This window comes from Perognathus longimembris, chromosome 5 (genome assembly GCF_023159225.1).
Source record: "Perognathus longimembris pacificus isolate PPM17 chromosome 5, ASM2315922v1, whole genome shotgun sequence".
Classification (NCBI taxonomy): domain Eukaryota; kingdom Metazoa; phylum Chordata; class Mammalia; order Rodentia; family Heteromyidae; genus Perognathus; species Perognathus longimembris.
This window is the reverse complement of record NC_063165.1, coordinates 81,625,048-81,642,147: the sequence shown is the minus strand read 5'-3', so window position 1 is coordinate 81,642,147 and position 17,100 is coordinate 81,625,048. Positions and strand designations below refer to the sequence as shown.

General features: G+C 40.4%; 1 protein-coding gene across 4 annotated transcripts in view; it reads left to right on the top strand.

The window, feature by feature from the left end:
- The first annotated feature begins 2,668 nt into the window (after positions 1 to 2,668).
- Rsrc1 (arginine and serine rich coiled-coil 1) overlaps positions 2,669 to 17,100 on the top strand; it is a 258,776-nt gene continuing 244,344 nt past the window's right edge. For 2 of the 4 annotated variants that reach the window (XM_048347208.1, XM_048347207.1), the window contains exons 1-3: positions 2,957 to 3,179; positions 12,843 to 13,044; positions 13,482 to 13,607. In XM_048347208.1, the coding sequence (XP_048203165.1) occupies positions 2,963 to 3,179; positions 12,843 to 13,044; positions 13,482 to 13,607 (545 nt within the window). In that variant the 5' untranslated portion in view covers positions 2,957 to 2,962. Of the gene's footprint in view, positions 2,800 to 2,956; positions 3,180 to 5,608; positions 6,290 to 12,838; positions 13,045 to 13,481; positions 13,608 to 17,100 lie in introns of those variants that run through there. The other 2 variants (XM_048347209.1, XM_048347210.1) reach the window with 2 other exon arrangements.

Genomic DNA, 17,100 nt, shown 5'->3' with positions numbered 1-17,100 from the left:
TCCTCCGGCCTTGGCTCTGAGCCGGGCAAACAGTTCCTAGTTTTGGAAAACAAACGATCACCCCTCTGCGAGCTTGACAGGAACGGCGTTAAGTTTGTGTCCCATTTACGTTTATTTATGGTGGGTTGTGGAAAATAGAGATAGCTGGAGAATGTGCTCTCTCTCTCTCTCTCACTCTCTCTCTCTCATATGATTCAGGATATAAAATTATATATTTTGGGTCTTTTCATGTAAACGGTCTGCTAAGTGGGAGGAACATGCATATTCCTCGTCTGCATTTTCTTGCTGAGAAGATTCAAATACCTGCCTCACGTACCTTCACAACCGAGTCTTTACGTGGGAAAGTTACATTGACTTGATTGTGTCAACAAATGTACCTCTTGAAGTGTGGCTTTGGGAACATTTCCAAGTACATGGAGTATTAATGCAGTCTCTCTGATGTTCAAGTTGTGTTCATTATCATGGATCTAAAACTGTTCATAAAAATAAAAGGCAATTGCTGAACATGAATACACAGATCTTCTACTTCTTGAAGTGTTAAAAGTAAGCAAGTGATTGGACAACTTCTGTCAAAACAGTGAAACGTTTGTGAAAAGAGAACACGATTACATTTCGGTATATAAGGTTTCTCAAATGTATGTAATTAAAGACTGTATATAACATCGACTACAGATGAAATGTTCATGTTTGGTGAATTTAAGAAAGGTGAAATATGCTGCTTTGCCTTTTCGCTGAAGTTATCTTCTGAAAGCATGTCCTTTTTGCTACTTTTAGGGCAAATACCGTTACTTTCTGCAGCAACAGCTTGTAGGTATTTTAGGTATTAATGAATTATATGAGCATTTGCTTTTATTCCACAAGAGACTCAAAGGCTCAAACTTTTCACAGTTAGAATGAATTTAGAAATGTAACTTCATATTGAGTCTTGGTATACTACGTATAGTCATTTTAACTCTGGTGTGATCTATCATTAGTACTGTATGAGACTCTGCCTTAAGGATTTTTTAAAGCGACAGAATGACCAATAATGGGGTCAGCTAAATGGACATGGTAATGCAAAAGCTCCCCAAGGGCGGTGTAAAATACATATTCACAAACAGCAACCCCATGAGCACTGCTGGAAGGCTAAGAGGACACACTCCAGCCACTTCTTTCTCCAGCTACCTCTTTCTCCTTTTATGCACATGACTTATAAGTCTAAAGTTAAATTTCATCTACTGAACTTGAGGGCAAGACAACCACTTTAAAGATAACCTCAGAACTGTTGTGTAATTTAAGACAAACATTTCCCCATGATCTCAGCTCACTGGCGTATTCTAAATATGAGGATGTTAGTATTGAAATTAGAAAGAGCAATGAGAAGTCTTCAGTGTGTGGCCACAGATTCCTATTCGCCCATAGGAAGTTTAATTACAAAATCTCATGGCAAATAGTAAGCGTACAATGTAATGGTTTTCTCGGTGAAATTTCCATACATGCCCATAATATATTTTGGCCATATCCACTGACTATGTTACTGTTTATTTCTCCTCCCTCTCTCCCTTTCCACATCCCTGATAAATCCCCTTTTAGGGAAGCTTATTTTTTAAATTCAACGTTTTTTAATAAATGCTACAAACTTCTAGTGTTGTTTCTTTACTAAATGGCAAATGTTTCCCACAGATAGAACATTTCAAAGAGCAGTTTTGCAAAGAGAATCACTGAAGTGAAAACTCAGCTGACAGCCTGTGGACAGATATACAAGTTCCAATAAAAATTCAGGACTCAGAGGGGAACCCCAATTCTGGAATTATTGAAAAGAAACATAGCATTTTAAAGTATTAAAAATGTTCTTTCAAAACTGGCTAATGTACAGTTATTTATGATGGACATACAATGGAGGAGGTGATTTCACCGTGGACAACATCTGTGGAAAACTGCACCTTGGCTTACCTAGCAGCCGTACACGAATTAGTTCCCCCGTCCACCCAGTTTTTGTATCTCCTTACCTTTGCCTTCTATGGTAAATAATGAATAAGGGATTTTTCATATAAGGGAAAGTAATGCACCATGAGTTAGAGAAAATGTTGACATGTTTTAGTTTGTTGGTTAAAAGTTGTTGTTGGGTTGTTTTTTTTAATGCACACATTTGACTTCGAGAAGAAACTTCCTCTTCTCTCATCCGGTCGTTTTTTTTTTTTTTTTTCTTTCTATTCCTCTTCCAACGGGTTCCTTTAATCTGAGAAACTAATTTACACCCAGCCTGCGAGTGCCTTCACCTCCAGGGCAGACTTTTAATGCATTTTTGCAAATAAATCATTAGAATTTAATCACACAGGGTTCTATACAGACACACACCCAGGATTTATTATTGTTGGGCGAACTTCCCCTCCTCCCAGCACCGACAGGCTAACCAATTTTGCAAGGAGCGGTTGTCTGAAACATAACTTCCTAGATGCAGATTTACTGATTAGCTGTGAAGATAAGGGCGATTAGCTAGGCCAGTACAGTCCTCCGATCGCACCTTTATTGCTTTTTTTTGGGGGGGGGGGAACAGGCAAATCCAATTATACAAGCATGCAACACAAACACCAAACAAAAAATTGGCGGCGAGACCCATCCACGTCCTCGGCACTCCCGTCGCCAATAGCTGCCCTGCATCGATGCGCTCGGAAGCTCGGCTGGCGCTGCCTGGCGCTGGAACCAGGAAGGCGCTGAGCTTAAACTGAAGCGAGTTCGGGGACGCCGGCGGCGCCGGGACCCGCCGAAATCCGCCTGGTCCGCGGCCCTGGCACGTCTACTCGACGTGCGAGTCCGAAGGTGATGCCGGGGGTCTGCAGCGGTGGCGGCGGGGGGCGAGGCCCGGTCCGCGGGAGGCGGCGTGGGGCCTGGCGCGGCCTGTGGCGGCCGCGGGCGCGGGGCGGTGGGGGGGGGGGGGGCGGCGGTGGGCCGCGCGCGCGCCGGGAGGAGCCGCGCACTGCGCATGCGTCCCGCTCCGGAGGCGCCGGCCGCCTGGGTCCCGGCCTGGGGGTGGCGGGGCCCGGGGTGCCGGGCCGCCGCGGGCCGCCGCGGCGGGGTGCGGGCGTTGCAGGCCTCCTCAGCCGCTCGGCTCCCGGGGCCTGGCGTCCCTGCCGCCGCCGCCGCCGCCGCCGCCGCTCCGGGATCTCATAGTTTATCTTGGAATCAGACCCGAGCTCGAGGTTGGTGGGCCCTGAGGGAGGCCGCGTCCCGGCGCGCCGGGCCCCGTCCACCCCGTCCTGTCCTCCTCCTCAGGTCCAGCCCTCCCTCCCCTGCCCGCCGAGAGACCGAGAGCAGAAACGCACGTCCCCGGCTCCAAACGGCATCCGTTCGCCTTCAACACTCCCTGTCTCCCTTGACTTCTGGGCTTTTGCACTGTGTTGCCTCCTAGCTGCCTATTCGTTTATTTTCCTCTCAGTGATGCTACTTGGGGGGCTGTCTAGTTTGGGCTTCTCCCTAAGCCTTGCTTCCATCTCCAGCCTGGAGTTCTTGCTTGTTAGTTTGGAGTTGGAGTCTCCCAAGTTTTTCTTCTCAGGTTGGCTGCCACCCTCCAGATCGCAGTTTTTATAAAAAGTACCAGAACACACTGTGACCCGCTCTTGACCTTAGGTTAACCTTAGCATTATTTCTCACTCAGAGCTTGTTTTCTTAATGCACAAGGGAAACCTAAATACTTTTTTTTTAGAAAACGTTCCTGAATTATCAGGAACTTAATTTGTGTGTTATCTAACCAGGTAATAAGCAGTTAACTTCATATGTCACGTCTCCTCACGGGAAAGTATGTGAAGTGAGATGTACAAGCTGTCGGTGAAGGAGATTGCAGGTTTAAGAATCGGAGCAGATGTAACAGGTGTATGTGTTTGGGTAAACTGAGGTCCTTGCTAGTCTTAAGGTCTGTAAGTACTCAGTTTCTTTGCAGGCAGGGAAAATTTCTTGTTAAGTGGAAGTAGCACTTACTGTATGCAAGAGGAGGGGAAAATGTCACATACAAAAGAGTCTAAACCTTACCCACTTTGCGGTCTCAGTGTAAACAGTGTCCTATAGTGGTATTTTTACAGATATGTTTTCTACTTTTCAAGCAGTTGGAAGGCAATTCCTGGTTGGCAGTAGTGGGTCTTGTTTATTTATACCCACTTTGGAGCTTGAATTCAGGGCTCTTTTTGCTCACAGCTGGCACTCTGCCACTTGAACCATGCCTGGCATTTTTGTTGGTTATTGCTGCTGGTTAGAACTTCAGTCTTCATATCTCAGCCTCCTGAGTAGCTAGGATTACAAGAATGAGCCACCCCGGCCTAGCCTTTTTTGTTCTACATCTTGTTGTTGCAGTAATAGCAGTGCTTTTTTTTTTTTTTTCTCTTCTGGTGGTACTGAGATTTGAATTCAGGACTTCTCACTTGCGAATCAGGTGCTCTGCTGCTTGAACTGCCTCCAGCCCAAGGAAGAGGTTTGATAGAATTCTTTATCTCCCTGAATTTTTGCTTTGTTTTTGCCTGAATTTTACCTCTTCTTTTACTTCATTTGCATATTGCTATACTTATTTGTAGATTTCTGTGTGTGTGTGTGTGTGTGTGTAGAAAGTTGTGTTCATCCCATTTTTACTTTTTTCTATACTTTTTTTTTGGGGTGGTGGTATAGAGCCAAGAGCAACGATTATGAGTGGGTACCAAGGGACTTACGAACTGTACTGTCCTTTAGGAACTTTTGTTCTAGTTGATTTCACTGCTTTTCTGAAAAAGGTAACTATTTCTGTGTGGTTAATACCCAGATGAAGGAGTGACTTACACATGCCTGCCACATTTTGTCCTCGCATTTTCAATCAGCCTTCAACTTATAATAAGTTACTTGTAAATGATCGTAGCCCTTACCTGAAGTGGTTTGGGTTCTGTCTTGGGAGTAGCTGACTGAGATTGGCAAATATGAAGCTACCATCAGGATGCACTAGAGGACAGAAAACCAAGAGCCCTGGGTGTGTGCGTGGGGTGGTGGTGGTGGTGTTACAGTTGCAGTGGATTAAAGTTGTCAGTTTGTGGAACAGATACACATTGGCAGTGATGCCACCATTGTCATTGTTGTAAGGAAAGAGCTGCTGTCAGCATGTCTTTCTATTCATTGCTCGTACCAGTGGACTGTGTCTGGAGTTTATCCTCACTAGGAGGTGTAATACAATTGAACATGGTGACTTGGATGAGCAAGTGTACTCAGTTATTATGGCAGTAGGGAAATCTAGGAGAGAGTGAGTAGTGAGTAAGAACTGAGGCCATTTTAGGGTCTGCTTCTGATTTGCTTTTAATCTTCTTTCCAGAATAAAGTAGGCTAAAATTTATGGTTCGTTGCTTTTTCTTACTGAGTTTCACTGTACTTTTAGTGTGATTTTTTTTCCTACAATGTTAATGTGTTACACTTTTTAATGGTTTTTCACTTTTTTTTTTAAAATTTAAATTTGTGGCTGTCCTGCAGCTTCAACTCGGGCTGAATGCTATCCTTGAGCTTTCTGCCTAGTGCTACGGCTTTGCCACTTGAGTGACAGCTCCATTTCTGTCTTTTTGTGTTTTTTTGTTTGTTTGTTTTGTTTGGTGGTTAATTGGAGATAACGGTCTCATGATCTTTCTTGTCTAGGCTGGCTTTGAACTGAGATCTTCAGATTTCATCCTCCTTCATAGGGTTACAGGCATGAGCCACCAGCTCCTGGCTTTTCATCCGCTTTTTACTTGCTTCCTCTAAGGAAGGATTTTTCTATCTTTCATTAGCTACTCTGGGTTGAAAATCATCAACCTACTACTATAGATGAGTTATGCCATTTGTAAGTAGAACAAAGAAAAGCATTCGGCTGTATGGCAAGTTGAATTTGGACTTGTGCTTGCTAGGCAGGTAGTCCACATCTTGAGACACATCTCAAATCTTTTTCTTTTAATTATTTTTTAGTATATGATCTCAAGTTATTTGCCCAAGAATAAGTCTAAAAATGATCTCCCAACCTATGCTTCTTATGTACCTGGGTTTACCATGACGGCACCAAGCTGACTTGTTAACATGGAGTCTCCGTAACTTTGTGTTGGGGCTTGGCTCAAATTCTGTTCCTCCTTATTTCTACTTCTGAGTAACCGGGATTATAGGTGTGAGCTGCTGTGCCCATTTAAAACAGAGAGAAAGTTATACCCACTTTCTCTTGTTCTTTTTTGATCGGCTACAGGTTACTAAGTAGCTGGCAGCCAGCATCTCTTTCTTAGGTCTTTATGCCTTTCACAGTGAATAAATATGCAAGTACATAATTTGGACGACGGCAGGTAACTTAGAGTAAGTAGTATGGGTGTGTCTCCCACTTTTTTAACTTTAGAATTTCTTTGCATCCTTAAAGGACTTCAAGTCCTTTTATTTATTTGAGTTATGTGTATAAATATGTACTATATTAGTAATGAAGACAAAATTTTGAAATACTTATAAATTCATTTACAAGCAATAATAGGTCCATTACACAGCAACACAAATAACATTTAATATGAAAAGTAGCTATATTTTCTTAAAGAAAACAATGAGGAGATGATATCATTTCTCACTTTTGCACAAGTTTCGCTTAAAATTCAGTTATACAGATGATTTTTCCACAGTCAACCACCATTCTTCAATATAAAGCAGAATTTGTAAGCCTAGTACAGGTGGCTCAGGTCTGTAGTCCTAGCTACTCAGGAGGCTGAGATCTGAGGATGATGGTTCAAAGCCCAAAGCCAGCTCTGGTAGGACTTGAGACTCTTATCTCCAGTTAACCATCAGAAAACCAGAAGTGGCACTGTGGCTCTGGTGGTAGAGCACTAGCCTTGAGCTGAAGAGCTCAGGGACAGCGCCCAGGCCCAGAGTTCAAGTCCTAACCCTAAAAAACAGAACTTGTATATTTCCCATCATATACAATTTATGATTTATATACACACAAGGATTAAAATGATTTTGTAAAGCTGGGCACACTTGGCTCATGGCTGTAAGCCTAGGTGCTCAGGAGGCTGAGATTTGAGGACCATAGCTGGAAGCCAGTCTATGCAGGAAAGTCCATGAGATTCTTTTTTTTTTTTTTTTTGCCTATCCTGGGGCTTGAACTCAGGGCCTGAGCACTGTCCCTGGCTTTCTTTTTGCTCAAGGCTAGCACTCTACTTGAGCCACAGCACCACTTCTGGCTTTTCCTGTTTATGTGGTGCTGAGGAATTGAACCCAGGGCTTCAAACATGCTAGGCAAGCACTCTACTGCTAAGCCATATTTCCAGCCCCCCCTTTTTTAAAATTTATTTTTAACTTTATTTTTTATGTTGGTAGTGGGGTTTTAACCCGGAGCCTGGGCGCTGTCCCTGAGCTCTTTTGCTCAAGGCTAGTGCTCCAGCTCTTTGAGCCACAGTGCCCCTTTCCAAGTCCATGAGATTCTGATCTCCAGTGATCTGTGGTTCAAGTGGCAGAGTGCCTGCCTTGAGGTTCAGCACCTAGGCACTGAGTTCAAGCACTAGTACCAGCACAAAGAATGGAACCATGTCCACTGAGCCACATCTCCAGCCCTGTCAAGAAGATTCTTAGTTGAAACTGCCTTTTTGTTTTTAAGAACTTGCTGTGGCAATGAAGAATGCAATGTCTCTGCCTTGGCTTAGGTTGAAGTGTTAGCAGTTTAGGCTGAGTCTCTCCCAGCAGAAATTGACGCTGTTCAGAAATTGACACTGAGTAGAAATATGTTTTAGTGCTGTCATGGAAATCATTTTGACCCCTTAGATTCCCTGATAAAGTTGCTGTAACTGAACAGGAAGCTCCCTGAGGGCAAGGACTGTGGGTCTTGTTTCCTGGTGTATTCCTTCCGATTGGCCTGTCCTGAGCCTCTTCTCAGTCTGGCTTCTCTGCTGCTTACCTCTCCTTTTGATGCAGCACATGGGAAGAAGGGCAAGTGCAAGGCATAATTTCAAAACCTTCTGCTTCTAAAAATATCTGTATTCTAATTTCAGATGTGACCAGTGGTCTAGGTGGATAAAATTTATGGGTTGAATTTAATTTTCCCTTAGAATTTTAAAAACGAGTGTCTGTTTTGTTCTGTGTTGCTGTTGAAATCCTTGTACTTTCCTACTTCTTTTCTCTGGGAGTTTCCTGTATTGGGGATGGAACCCAGGGTGTGCCACATGCAGGCAAGTGCTCTACCATTGAGCCTTGGTTTCTACATTTTTTTGTGAGATAGGACTAGTCTTTATGTCTTAAAAAAAAAAAAAAAATCAGTGTCCCGGGGACTTAGGTCTAAGCACTCTTTTTCAGTCCTGGAAAGTCTTTGGATTTAGTTTTCCCCTTGTTTCTTTATTTTATTTTTTGCCAGTCCTGGGGCTTGGACACAGAGCCTGGGCTCTATCCCTGAGCCTTTCTGTGCTCAAGGCTAGTGCTCTACCGCTTGAGCCACAGTGCCATTTCCAGCTTCTTCTGTTTACGTGGTACTGAAGAGTTGAACTCAGGGCTTCGTGTATGCTAGGTAAGCACTGTACTTCTAAGCCATGTTCCCAGCCCCCACGTTGTTTCTTTTTCTCCTCTTTTTTAGTGAAATGTATACCAATTGGACATTGAACCTCCTGGATTAATCTTTTTGTTTGTTTGTATCCTTTTTACCTTCTGTGAAACTTTGACCTCCTCCTCCAAACCTATCATGTTTTAAAAAAGTTGTTTATAATTTGTTTAGATGAATAATGTTCTCTGAGAGTTCTCTAGTTTGTTTTTATTGGGTCATCTTCTTACACATACTTAAGGATGTTAAGTTATTCTTGTTCTTAAAGTATTTTTCTGCTTACTATGAGTTGCTATGTTTGTTTTTGTTTATTTTCTACTTTTTGGTGCTGGGTACTGAACCCAGGATCCTACATACACTACACTCTACCACTGAGCTACACTCAGCCCTTGTCTTCTACTGCAAAGGCTTTTATCATGTGTTCCATTACCTTTCATTATACATTTACATAAAAGTTAACAGAAAAACTGGGGGCCGGTGGCTTATGCTTGTAATCCTAGCCACTCAAAAGGCTGAGATCTGAGGATCGAAGTTTGAAGCCAGCCCTGGCTAGAAGGCCCTTGAGACTCCAGTTAAGCATCTCCCCCCACCCCCCAAAAAAGCAGTACTGTGGCTCAAGTGGTAGAGTTCTAGCCTTGAGCAAAAAACTCGGGTACAGTGCCTAGACCCCAAAAAAAGTTAACAGGAAAGAAGAGTTTATAGGAAAATGTTTACTTTGTTTAGGTTCAGGTTTGTGAACTAAGGACTGTATGTAGTACAGCATTGATTGGCATTTTTTAAAGCAAATATATACACACACACACTTTTAATCTGGTACTTTTAAAATCTGATATCTTTTATTACACATATATCTTTACTCTGCTACTGTTCAGGTCTTACAGAGAAGAATCCTCCAATTTACTTCCTAGAATATGCCCGTGGCTTCTGAATTCTTGGATGGAAGCACACAGAGGTCAGTTTTTATGGTTAGATTGTAGATTTGTACTTGATCTCCTTGACTTTAGTTTGGCATCACAATGCCTTTTTTTTTTTTTTTTTTCTACTGAGCAGAGCTCTTAGCCCTGGTACTGCATTGATTTCCTAGGCCCCAGCTCACATAGACCTCTTTTCCTGGTAGGATTAGGGAGAGGGTCAGGGTGGGAGGATGGGGGAAGGAGCCTGATACTCCCTTCAGTCAGGCCAGGTTGAGCTCCTGACTCACAGTGCATCTGAGAATTAGCTTTTCTCTAGCTGGAACGCTCTGTAGTTGCCTGGTATTCAACTTTCTTAGCTCTAAATTCTCCATCTGTTTTTCATTGGCTAAAAAATTTGTTGACATGTCTTGTCTACTGTTCTTTCTTTCTCTTGTAGTCTCTCTCTCTCTGCCAGTCCTGGGGCCTGAACTCAGGGCCTGAGCCCTGTCCCTGGCTCAGCGCTAGCACTCTACCACTTGAGCCACAGCACCACTTCTGGCTTTTTCTGTTTATGTGGTACTGAGGAATCGAACCCAGGCAAGCACTTTATCACTAGGCCATATTCCCAGCTCTCTCTTGTAGGCTCTTTATCCTTGTGAATTTATATGTATTTATTTCTTCCATTTTATTTCAAAAATTTTTATAATAAAATAAAGGAAAGTCATGTTGCTTTAAATAGTTACTTATAAGTAAAGAATATATGTAATTTTTAAAGGAGAAAAGAAAAAAAACATTTTGCCCAAAGCTAGTGCTCTATCACTTTTGAGCTACAGCTCCACTTCTGGTTTTTTGGTGGTTAATTGGAGATAAGACTCTCACTGCGGGAGCTGGCTTTGAACAGTGAACCTCAGATCTCAGCTTCTTGAGTAGCTAGAATTGTAGGTGTGAGCCACTGGCACCTGGTTATAAGATTGTTCTTAACACCTAATTGTGAATATATTACTTAATGGATGTTCCTTAATGGATATATGATAGATATCTGTGTACATGGGTATGTGTGTATATGTTCAAATGTATGTAGATATGTACTTTATATCTACATATATACCTGGTATATGTGTATGATTTCATAATTATGTTAAAGTGGGGCAGAATCATAGTTATCTTGTCATTTTTCAATTTTTGAACTGGCCTATATATGTTGGTGATTTATTGAAAGCTTGATTCTACGTCTTCCTATGCTTTGTTAAAATTTAAAAAATTTCTAAAATGTTAGGTGATTGCTTGGTGCAGCTGGGTCCAGGTAAGTTGCTTGAGGTTTTGAGTTAGTCCTGTCAGCTGTTTTTACAAACTTGGCATCAGAATTGGGGAACTCCTTGCTCACCAAATAGTTCTGGAAACAAAGGAGTAATTTAGCAGATAGTAATGATATTTAATTTAAATAGTAAAGAAAGTAAACTTTTATTGATTTGATATGAACTATTACCTGGGATGGCTCCTGCTTTTTTTTTTTGCCAGTCCTGGGCTTTGGACTCAGGGCCTGAGCACTGTCCCTGGCTTCTTTTTGCTCAAGGCTAGCACTGTGCCACTTGAGTCACAGCGCCACTTCTGGCCATTTTCTGTATATGTGGTGCTGGGGAATCGAACCCAGGGCTTCAAGTATACCAGGCAAGCGCTCTTGTCACTAGGCCATATCCCCAGCCCTGGTTCCTGCTTTTTTATGACTGGAAAATAGCTAGTAACTATTTTAATTGAAAAGTTAGTACATGAGAATCTAAAGGTTGACTAAGGTAAGACAGGTGTGCTAAATAGCTAAGTTATTCCTAAATATAAAAATATAACATTCTATTTCTTTTTTTATAGACATGCTAACATTATCATAACTATATAGAAGTGGTTTTTAGAAACAAAATAATGAAAACTATGTTATGAAAAATATTTTACTCATTTAAACATTAGTATCTATTTTTCTTTATGTACTTGTTTTGTTAAATTTTTGTCTCACAGAGTTATAAATAATAGTGCTGTAATAAAAAAAGCCTTCTTGGATTTATCGTTATAATTATTTCCCAGTTATATTTCTAGATATAGGATTATACTGTTAAAAAGCATTAACTTTTTTATTTATTGCTTTTCATTGAAATTGCTTAAGTACTTTTAGAAACAATGATACTGCCATTTTGAATAGATACAAGCAAGATGTTAAGAGCTCTTGACGTCATAATGACTACATCAGCTGTGGTCTTTTCCTTAACATCTTGTCCCCAAAATTTTATAAGTGAAATGATTATATGCGTTATTTTAATTAGTACTTTTTGATATCTTAAATTCATTTTTAAATTTGAAATTCTCAGTTTGAAAAGGTTTACTTTAAGGGGCTGGGAATATGGCCTAGTGGCAAGAGCGCTTGCCTCCTACACATGAAGCTCTCGGTTTGATTCCCCAGCACCACATATATGGAAAATGGCCAGAAGGGGCGCTGTGGCTCAGGTGGCAGAGTGCTAGCCTTGAGCGGGAAGAAGCCAGGGATGGTGCTCAGGCCCTGAGTCCAAGGCCCTGGACTGGCCAAAATAAAACACAAAAAAACAAAAGGTTTACTTTAAAACAGTAAAGTATATCTTCTATCTTCAGGAAATGTGAAAATCAAGACATAGGTGGTTGATTACTAAACAGCGTGCCATATAGTTAATAAAAAAATTCAACTTATCAGTAAATTGATACAATGAAATGTTTTCAGGACTAACTCCCTTGAGACACTTGAAAAAATTTGGTACAGATTGTTTAAAAATTGAAACAAATAAGTTCATTGCTATCCTAGAAACTTGTGTTTGAGATATTTGTTTGTGTCTTGTCAAAAGGCCAGGCTCATTTAAAAATGTTTCTTTAGATATGTCTTTTAAATTTCTTACAAAGTAGCTGAGTGTGACAGAGGGTCTGCACAAGAGGCTGAGGCAGAGGATCCGCTGATTGAGTTCCAGAGCATGGCCAGCCTGGGTAACATAGTAACATAGTGATACCATTATTTCAGCCTGCCCCTACCTGCCCACGTGCATATATATTTTAATAAAAATCATCTCTATTGCTCTTTCATTTTTTTTTTAAACAAAGCCTCATAAAAATTTATGTACCAAGTTTTAACTCTTCCTTTTTTTTTTCTTTTTGGTTGGTCTTGGGGCTTGAACTCTGGGCCTGGGCATTGTCCCTGAGCTCTTCAGCTGGAGGCTAGCGCTCTACCACTTGTACCCCAGCGCCACCTCTCTTTTTTGGATGGTTAATTGGAGATAAGAGTCTCATGGATTTTCCTGCCTTGGCTCAGGCTGGCTTTGAACTGTGATCCTCAGATCTCAGCCTCTCGAGTAGCTAGGATAACAGGCATCAGCCACCAGCCTTCAGCACCCGGCTAAGTTTAACTCATATATTAACTCAATTTTCTTTGATTTTTAAAGTTATAGAAATGGGACGCCGATCATCCGACACTGAAGAAGAAAGCAGAAGCAAGAGGAAAAAGAAACACCGAAGACGGTCATCTTCAAGTAGTTCTTCCGATAGTAGAACGTACAGCCGAAAGAAAAGTGGGAGAAAATCCAGGTCAAATTCAAGGTCTTGGTCCAGAGATCTTCAGTCCCGTTCACATTCTTATGATAGAAGGTGATGTTCATAGAATTTATCCAATAGAAGGATAGCATTCTTTAGAGTTCATTTAGTTCTGTATTTTTAATTTTGTAGGATAAAATAGGTTTACTAGTTACATACTTTTGGCACTTAAGTCCAGGTCTAGTTCTTGGGTCTTGTGATCTCACCCTTTGTATCACATAGTTATAAACTGGTGTTGTTCTTTTGGCCTGTTACTTGATGACATTGGGAAAAGTTGAATACCTCTTAAGATGTGTACTGCCTTAACTTGTAGCTGCTCCAGTCATGAATCAGTCATCTGACTATTTAAGAGAGGTAACATTTTAATTATTCTGTTTGCTTCTAGAAAAGAATGGAGTGCAGCAAACACGATGGGGTTCTTTAGATTGTAGGTATCTCATTAAGGCTCATAACACAAGTTTTTTACAGCACCGTTCTGTATTTTATTTCAGACGCAGGCACCGGTCAAGCAGCAGCTCGTCTTATGGCTCTAGAAGAAAACGAAGTCGAAGTCGTTCACGAGGTCGGGGCAAATCCTATAGACTTCAAAGGTCTAGGTCAAAAAGCAGAACAAGAAGGTATGTCCTTTCAAGTTTGGTGGTTAAAAGCAGCTATAATTTATTTCCACTGGATTCTGCCATTGTAACTGACCTCCACTGGCAATTCTCACTCCTGTAGCTGGCATTTGTTTCTGGCTGTTGGCAGAAGCTACACAACAGGCTTCTCATTGTCCACTTGGCTAGGTTGGGCTTTTCTTCTAATTTTGTTTTCAGGCCTTCTTGATTATTAGCCTTTTCACTTATGGCTGATCTAAGGTACCTCAATCATGCACACACACAAAAATAGCTAAATGCCGGTCAGTTTTATATAGGCATCCTGTTTCTTCAACATCAACAGAATGTGCTGCTGTATTGTGAATGTTTGCCAATTTGATGGGCAAGAAATGGTATTTTAGAGTAGTTTAAATTTTCTTTTTTTTAATGTTATTATAACTGAAGGTAAACATTCTATTTTTTGTGTCTGTTTTCTCTATATCTTTTGGCGTTTTATTCTTTTTATTTCCCTTAAAAACTCTTGAGTTATTTACTAGATTTATTAGCCTCTTTGCTATGATACATAAAAGCTGTGTTTTCTTATAGTTTTTCAATTATCTTTTCACTGTGGTCTGCCTTCCTGCCTACCTGCCTTCTATCTTTCCTTCCTTCCTTCTTTTCCCTTTTCTTTCTTATCTGTCTGTCTGTCTGTCTGTCTATCTATCTATCTGCTCAAGGCTAGAGCTCTACCATTTGAACCACAGCTTCACTTTTCCCAGCATCTTGGTGCTTAACTGGAGACAAGAGCTTATAGACTTTCCTGCCCTGTCTTCAAAACATGACACTCAGATCTCGGCCTCCGGAATAACTAGAATTACAGGCGTGATTGACTAGTGCCCAGCTCTATGGTGTTTTTTGACCCTGTAAAGTTTTGTACTTTTATGTGGTCAAACTTGCTCTTTTCTTCTGTTATGTCTTTATCTACATTCAGACCATCAAGTGTTTGCTAGGGCATTTTTTCCCCTTAGCATTTAGATCTTTCCTACCTTTTACTATAAGCCATGGATGTCTTTTTCTCATCTTTAATTGTCTCGTGTCTTCATTTGTTAGAAGTCCATCTTTGTTCCAGTGATTTGTATTGCCCTTTATAATATATTAAGTTTCTGTGAGTACATGGGTCTTATTAGGATTTATTTCTGTTTCACTGGTCTGCCTCTCTATCTGTGTGCCTGTACCATACTTAAAATTGCAGGGACTTTATGGTATGTGTTAGTGGTAGGTAGGTATATTCCTCATCCCTTTTTTACCTTTTCTTTTTCATTATTTACCTGGTGATTCTTTTCATATGAACTTTATGCTTTTGTGCAAACCTGGATATTAACACATCTAACTCTATTACATGAGCTTAATAATATTTTCATTGAGGTTTTGCCAAATATTTAACTTAAGGGCAACTGACATTTATGTTGAGCACAGTCTGTGGTTTAAAATTTTGAAATGTTTTAATATTTTCCCCAACTTTTATTCATTTCTTGTTATGTTTATTCCAATGCAATTCTATGTGTTAACAACTTCTATTATAAATTAAATTTCTTGCACATGTACCATCTTTTTGTTCTTTTTTTATATGAACCCTGCAGGATTCATGTTAACTTTTTATCCTTCTGTATTACTCAGTACTTGTATTGTTCTAGTTACTTTTATCATTGATTCTCCAAGGTTTGTCCTTTTGTTGGCAAATAGAAATAGTTTTACCTCTTTTCTAATTCTCTTCTTCCATTTGCTTTCTGGTATGTAATTTCCTTCCCTTGAACTCCAGTGTAATGTTGAATTGCAGTGGAAATGATATACATCCTTGTCTTGTCCCTGATTTTATTGAAAATGCCTCTAGTGTTTCCCACTGGCTCTAAGATTAAAGTGCATATATTTTGTTGTGTTAAGAGAGGGTCCATCACTTCTATTACCCCCCAGAAATTGGTATTGGTATTGGATTTTGTTGAAGGCTTTGTCATCTCTGTGGACAAGATCATATGATTTTCTTAATCTATTAAGGAGCTAATACTGCATTTCTGAAATATGCCTCAGTTGATCTTCTTCTTTTTTACTTTTAAACTTTTTCATTTGTGTTTTTTTCCCCCTTGTCCTTTTCATTACAGAGCATTTAACCAAGGACCTTACATTTGCTAGACGAGCACTTTTCCATTGAGGTACATTCCAGTTCCACCTCAATTAATCTTGAAGCACTACTTTAAAATATTTTTCCACTTGCATAATTGCAAACAATTTTCTTCCTACTTCTTATTCTCTTCCTTTCCCTTTTCCTTTTCCTTTTTCTTTCTTTTGCCAGTGCTGGGGCTTGAACTTAATGCTAGGGTGCTCTTGCTTTGCTTTTTAACTTAAGACTGGCACTCTATCACATAAGCCTTAGCTTCACTTCACGTCTTGCTTTTTGGTGGGTAAATGGAGATAAGAGTCTCATAGGCAGAAATACCTATGATGGCTTTGAACTATGCTCCTTAGATCTCAGCCTTCTGTGTACATAGGTTTATAAGCATGAGCCAGTAGCACTTGGCTAACAATCTGTTTCTTGATACATTGTTTTCTTAATATGGTGTGAGATTCCTTTACTATTTTTTTTCCTGGTCCTGACCTGGGCTTAAACTCAGGGCCTGAGTGCTGCCCGTGAATTTTCTGTTCAAGGCTAGTGCTCTCCCACTTGAGCCACAACTCTACTTCCAGCTTTTTTGGTAGTTAATTGGAAATAGAGTCATGTGAACTTTTCTGCCCAGGCTGGCTTCAAACTGTCATCCTCAGATCTCAGCCTCCTGAGTAGCTAGGATTATAGGCGTGAGCTACCATCACCTGTCTTGTTCACTAATTAAAAAAAAAATTAGTACTTTAATGTTGCTTTTCATGTATCATATTGTCAACTATTTTCTTTTTTATACTTCTTTCCATCAAATTTAGGTGTCAATATTACCTTTGCTTCACAAAGAGAAATGGAAAGGAAGATTCCATTCTAAATGCTCTGGTACAATTTGTGGACTGTTGTGACTATCTTGTGGGGTGGTATTTTTGGTGAGTGATTTACTAATTTGTAGTTTCTTCGACACAAATTGGTCAGTTTGAATGATTGGTCAATTTGAATGTGTATTTATAAGGAAATAGTAAGCTAACCCCAAATAAAATATACAACAACAATAGGAATAAAAAGTAGCTTGCTTGTGGCTCATCCCTATAATCCTGTTTAGGAGGTTGAAACCTGAGGATTATGGTTCATAGCCACCCTGGGCAAGAAAGTCCATGAAACCCTTATCTCCAATTAACCACCAGAAAATGGAAAGTGGTGCTGAGACTTGAAGTAGTAGAGCACTAGCTAGCCTTGAGCGAAAGAGTTCAGGGACAGTGCCCAAGCCCTGAGTTGAAGTCCCATGACCCACTAAATAAATAAATAGAAAAGAATAAAAAGTAATTAATAAGGTAAAAACAGACAGTCTAATCAAGACTAATTTAAAAGCTAACTTGCCTTCAAACTTAG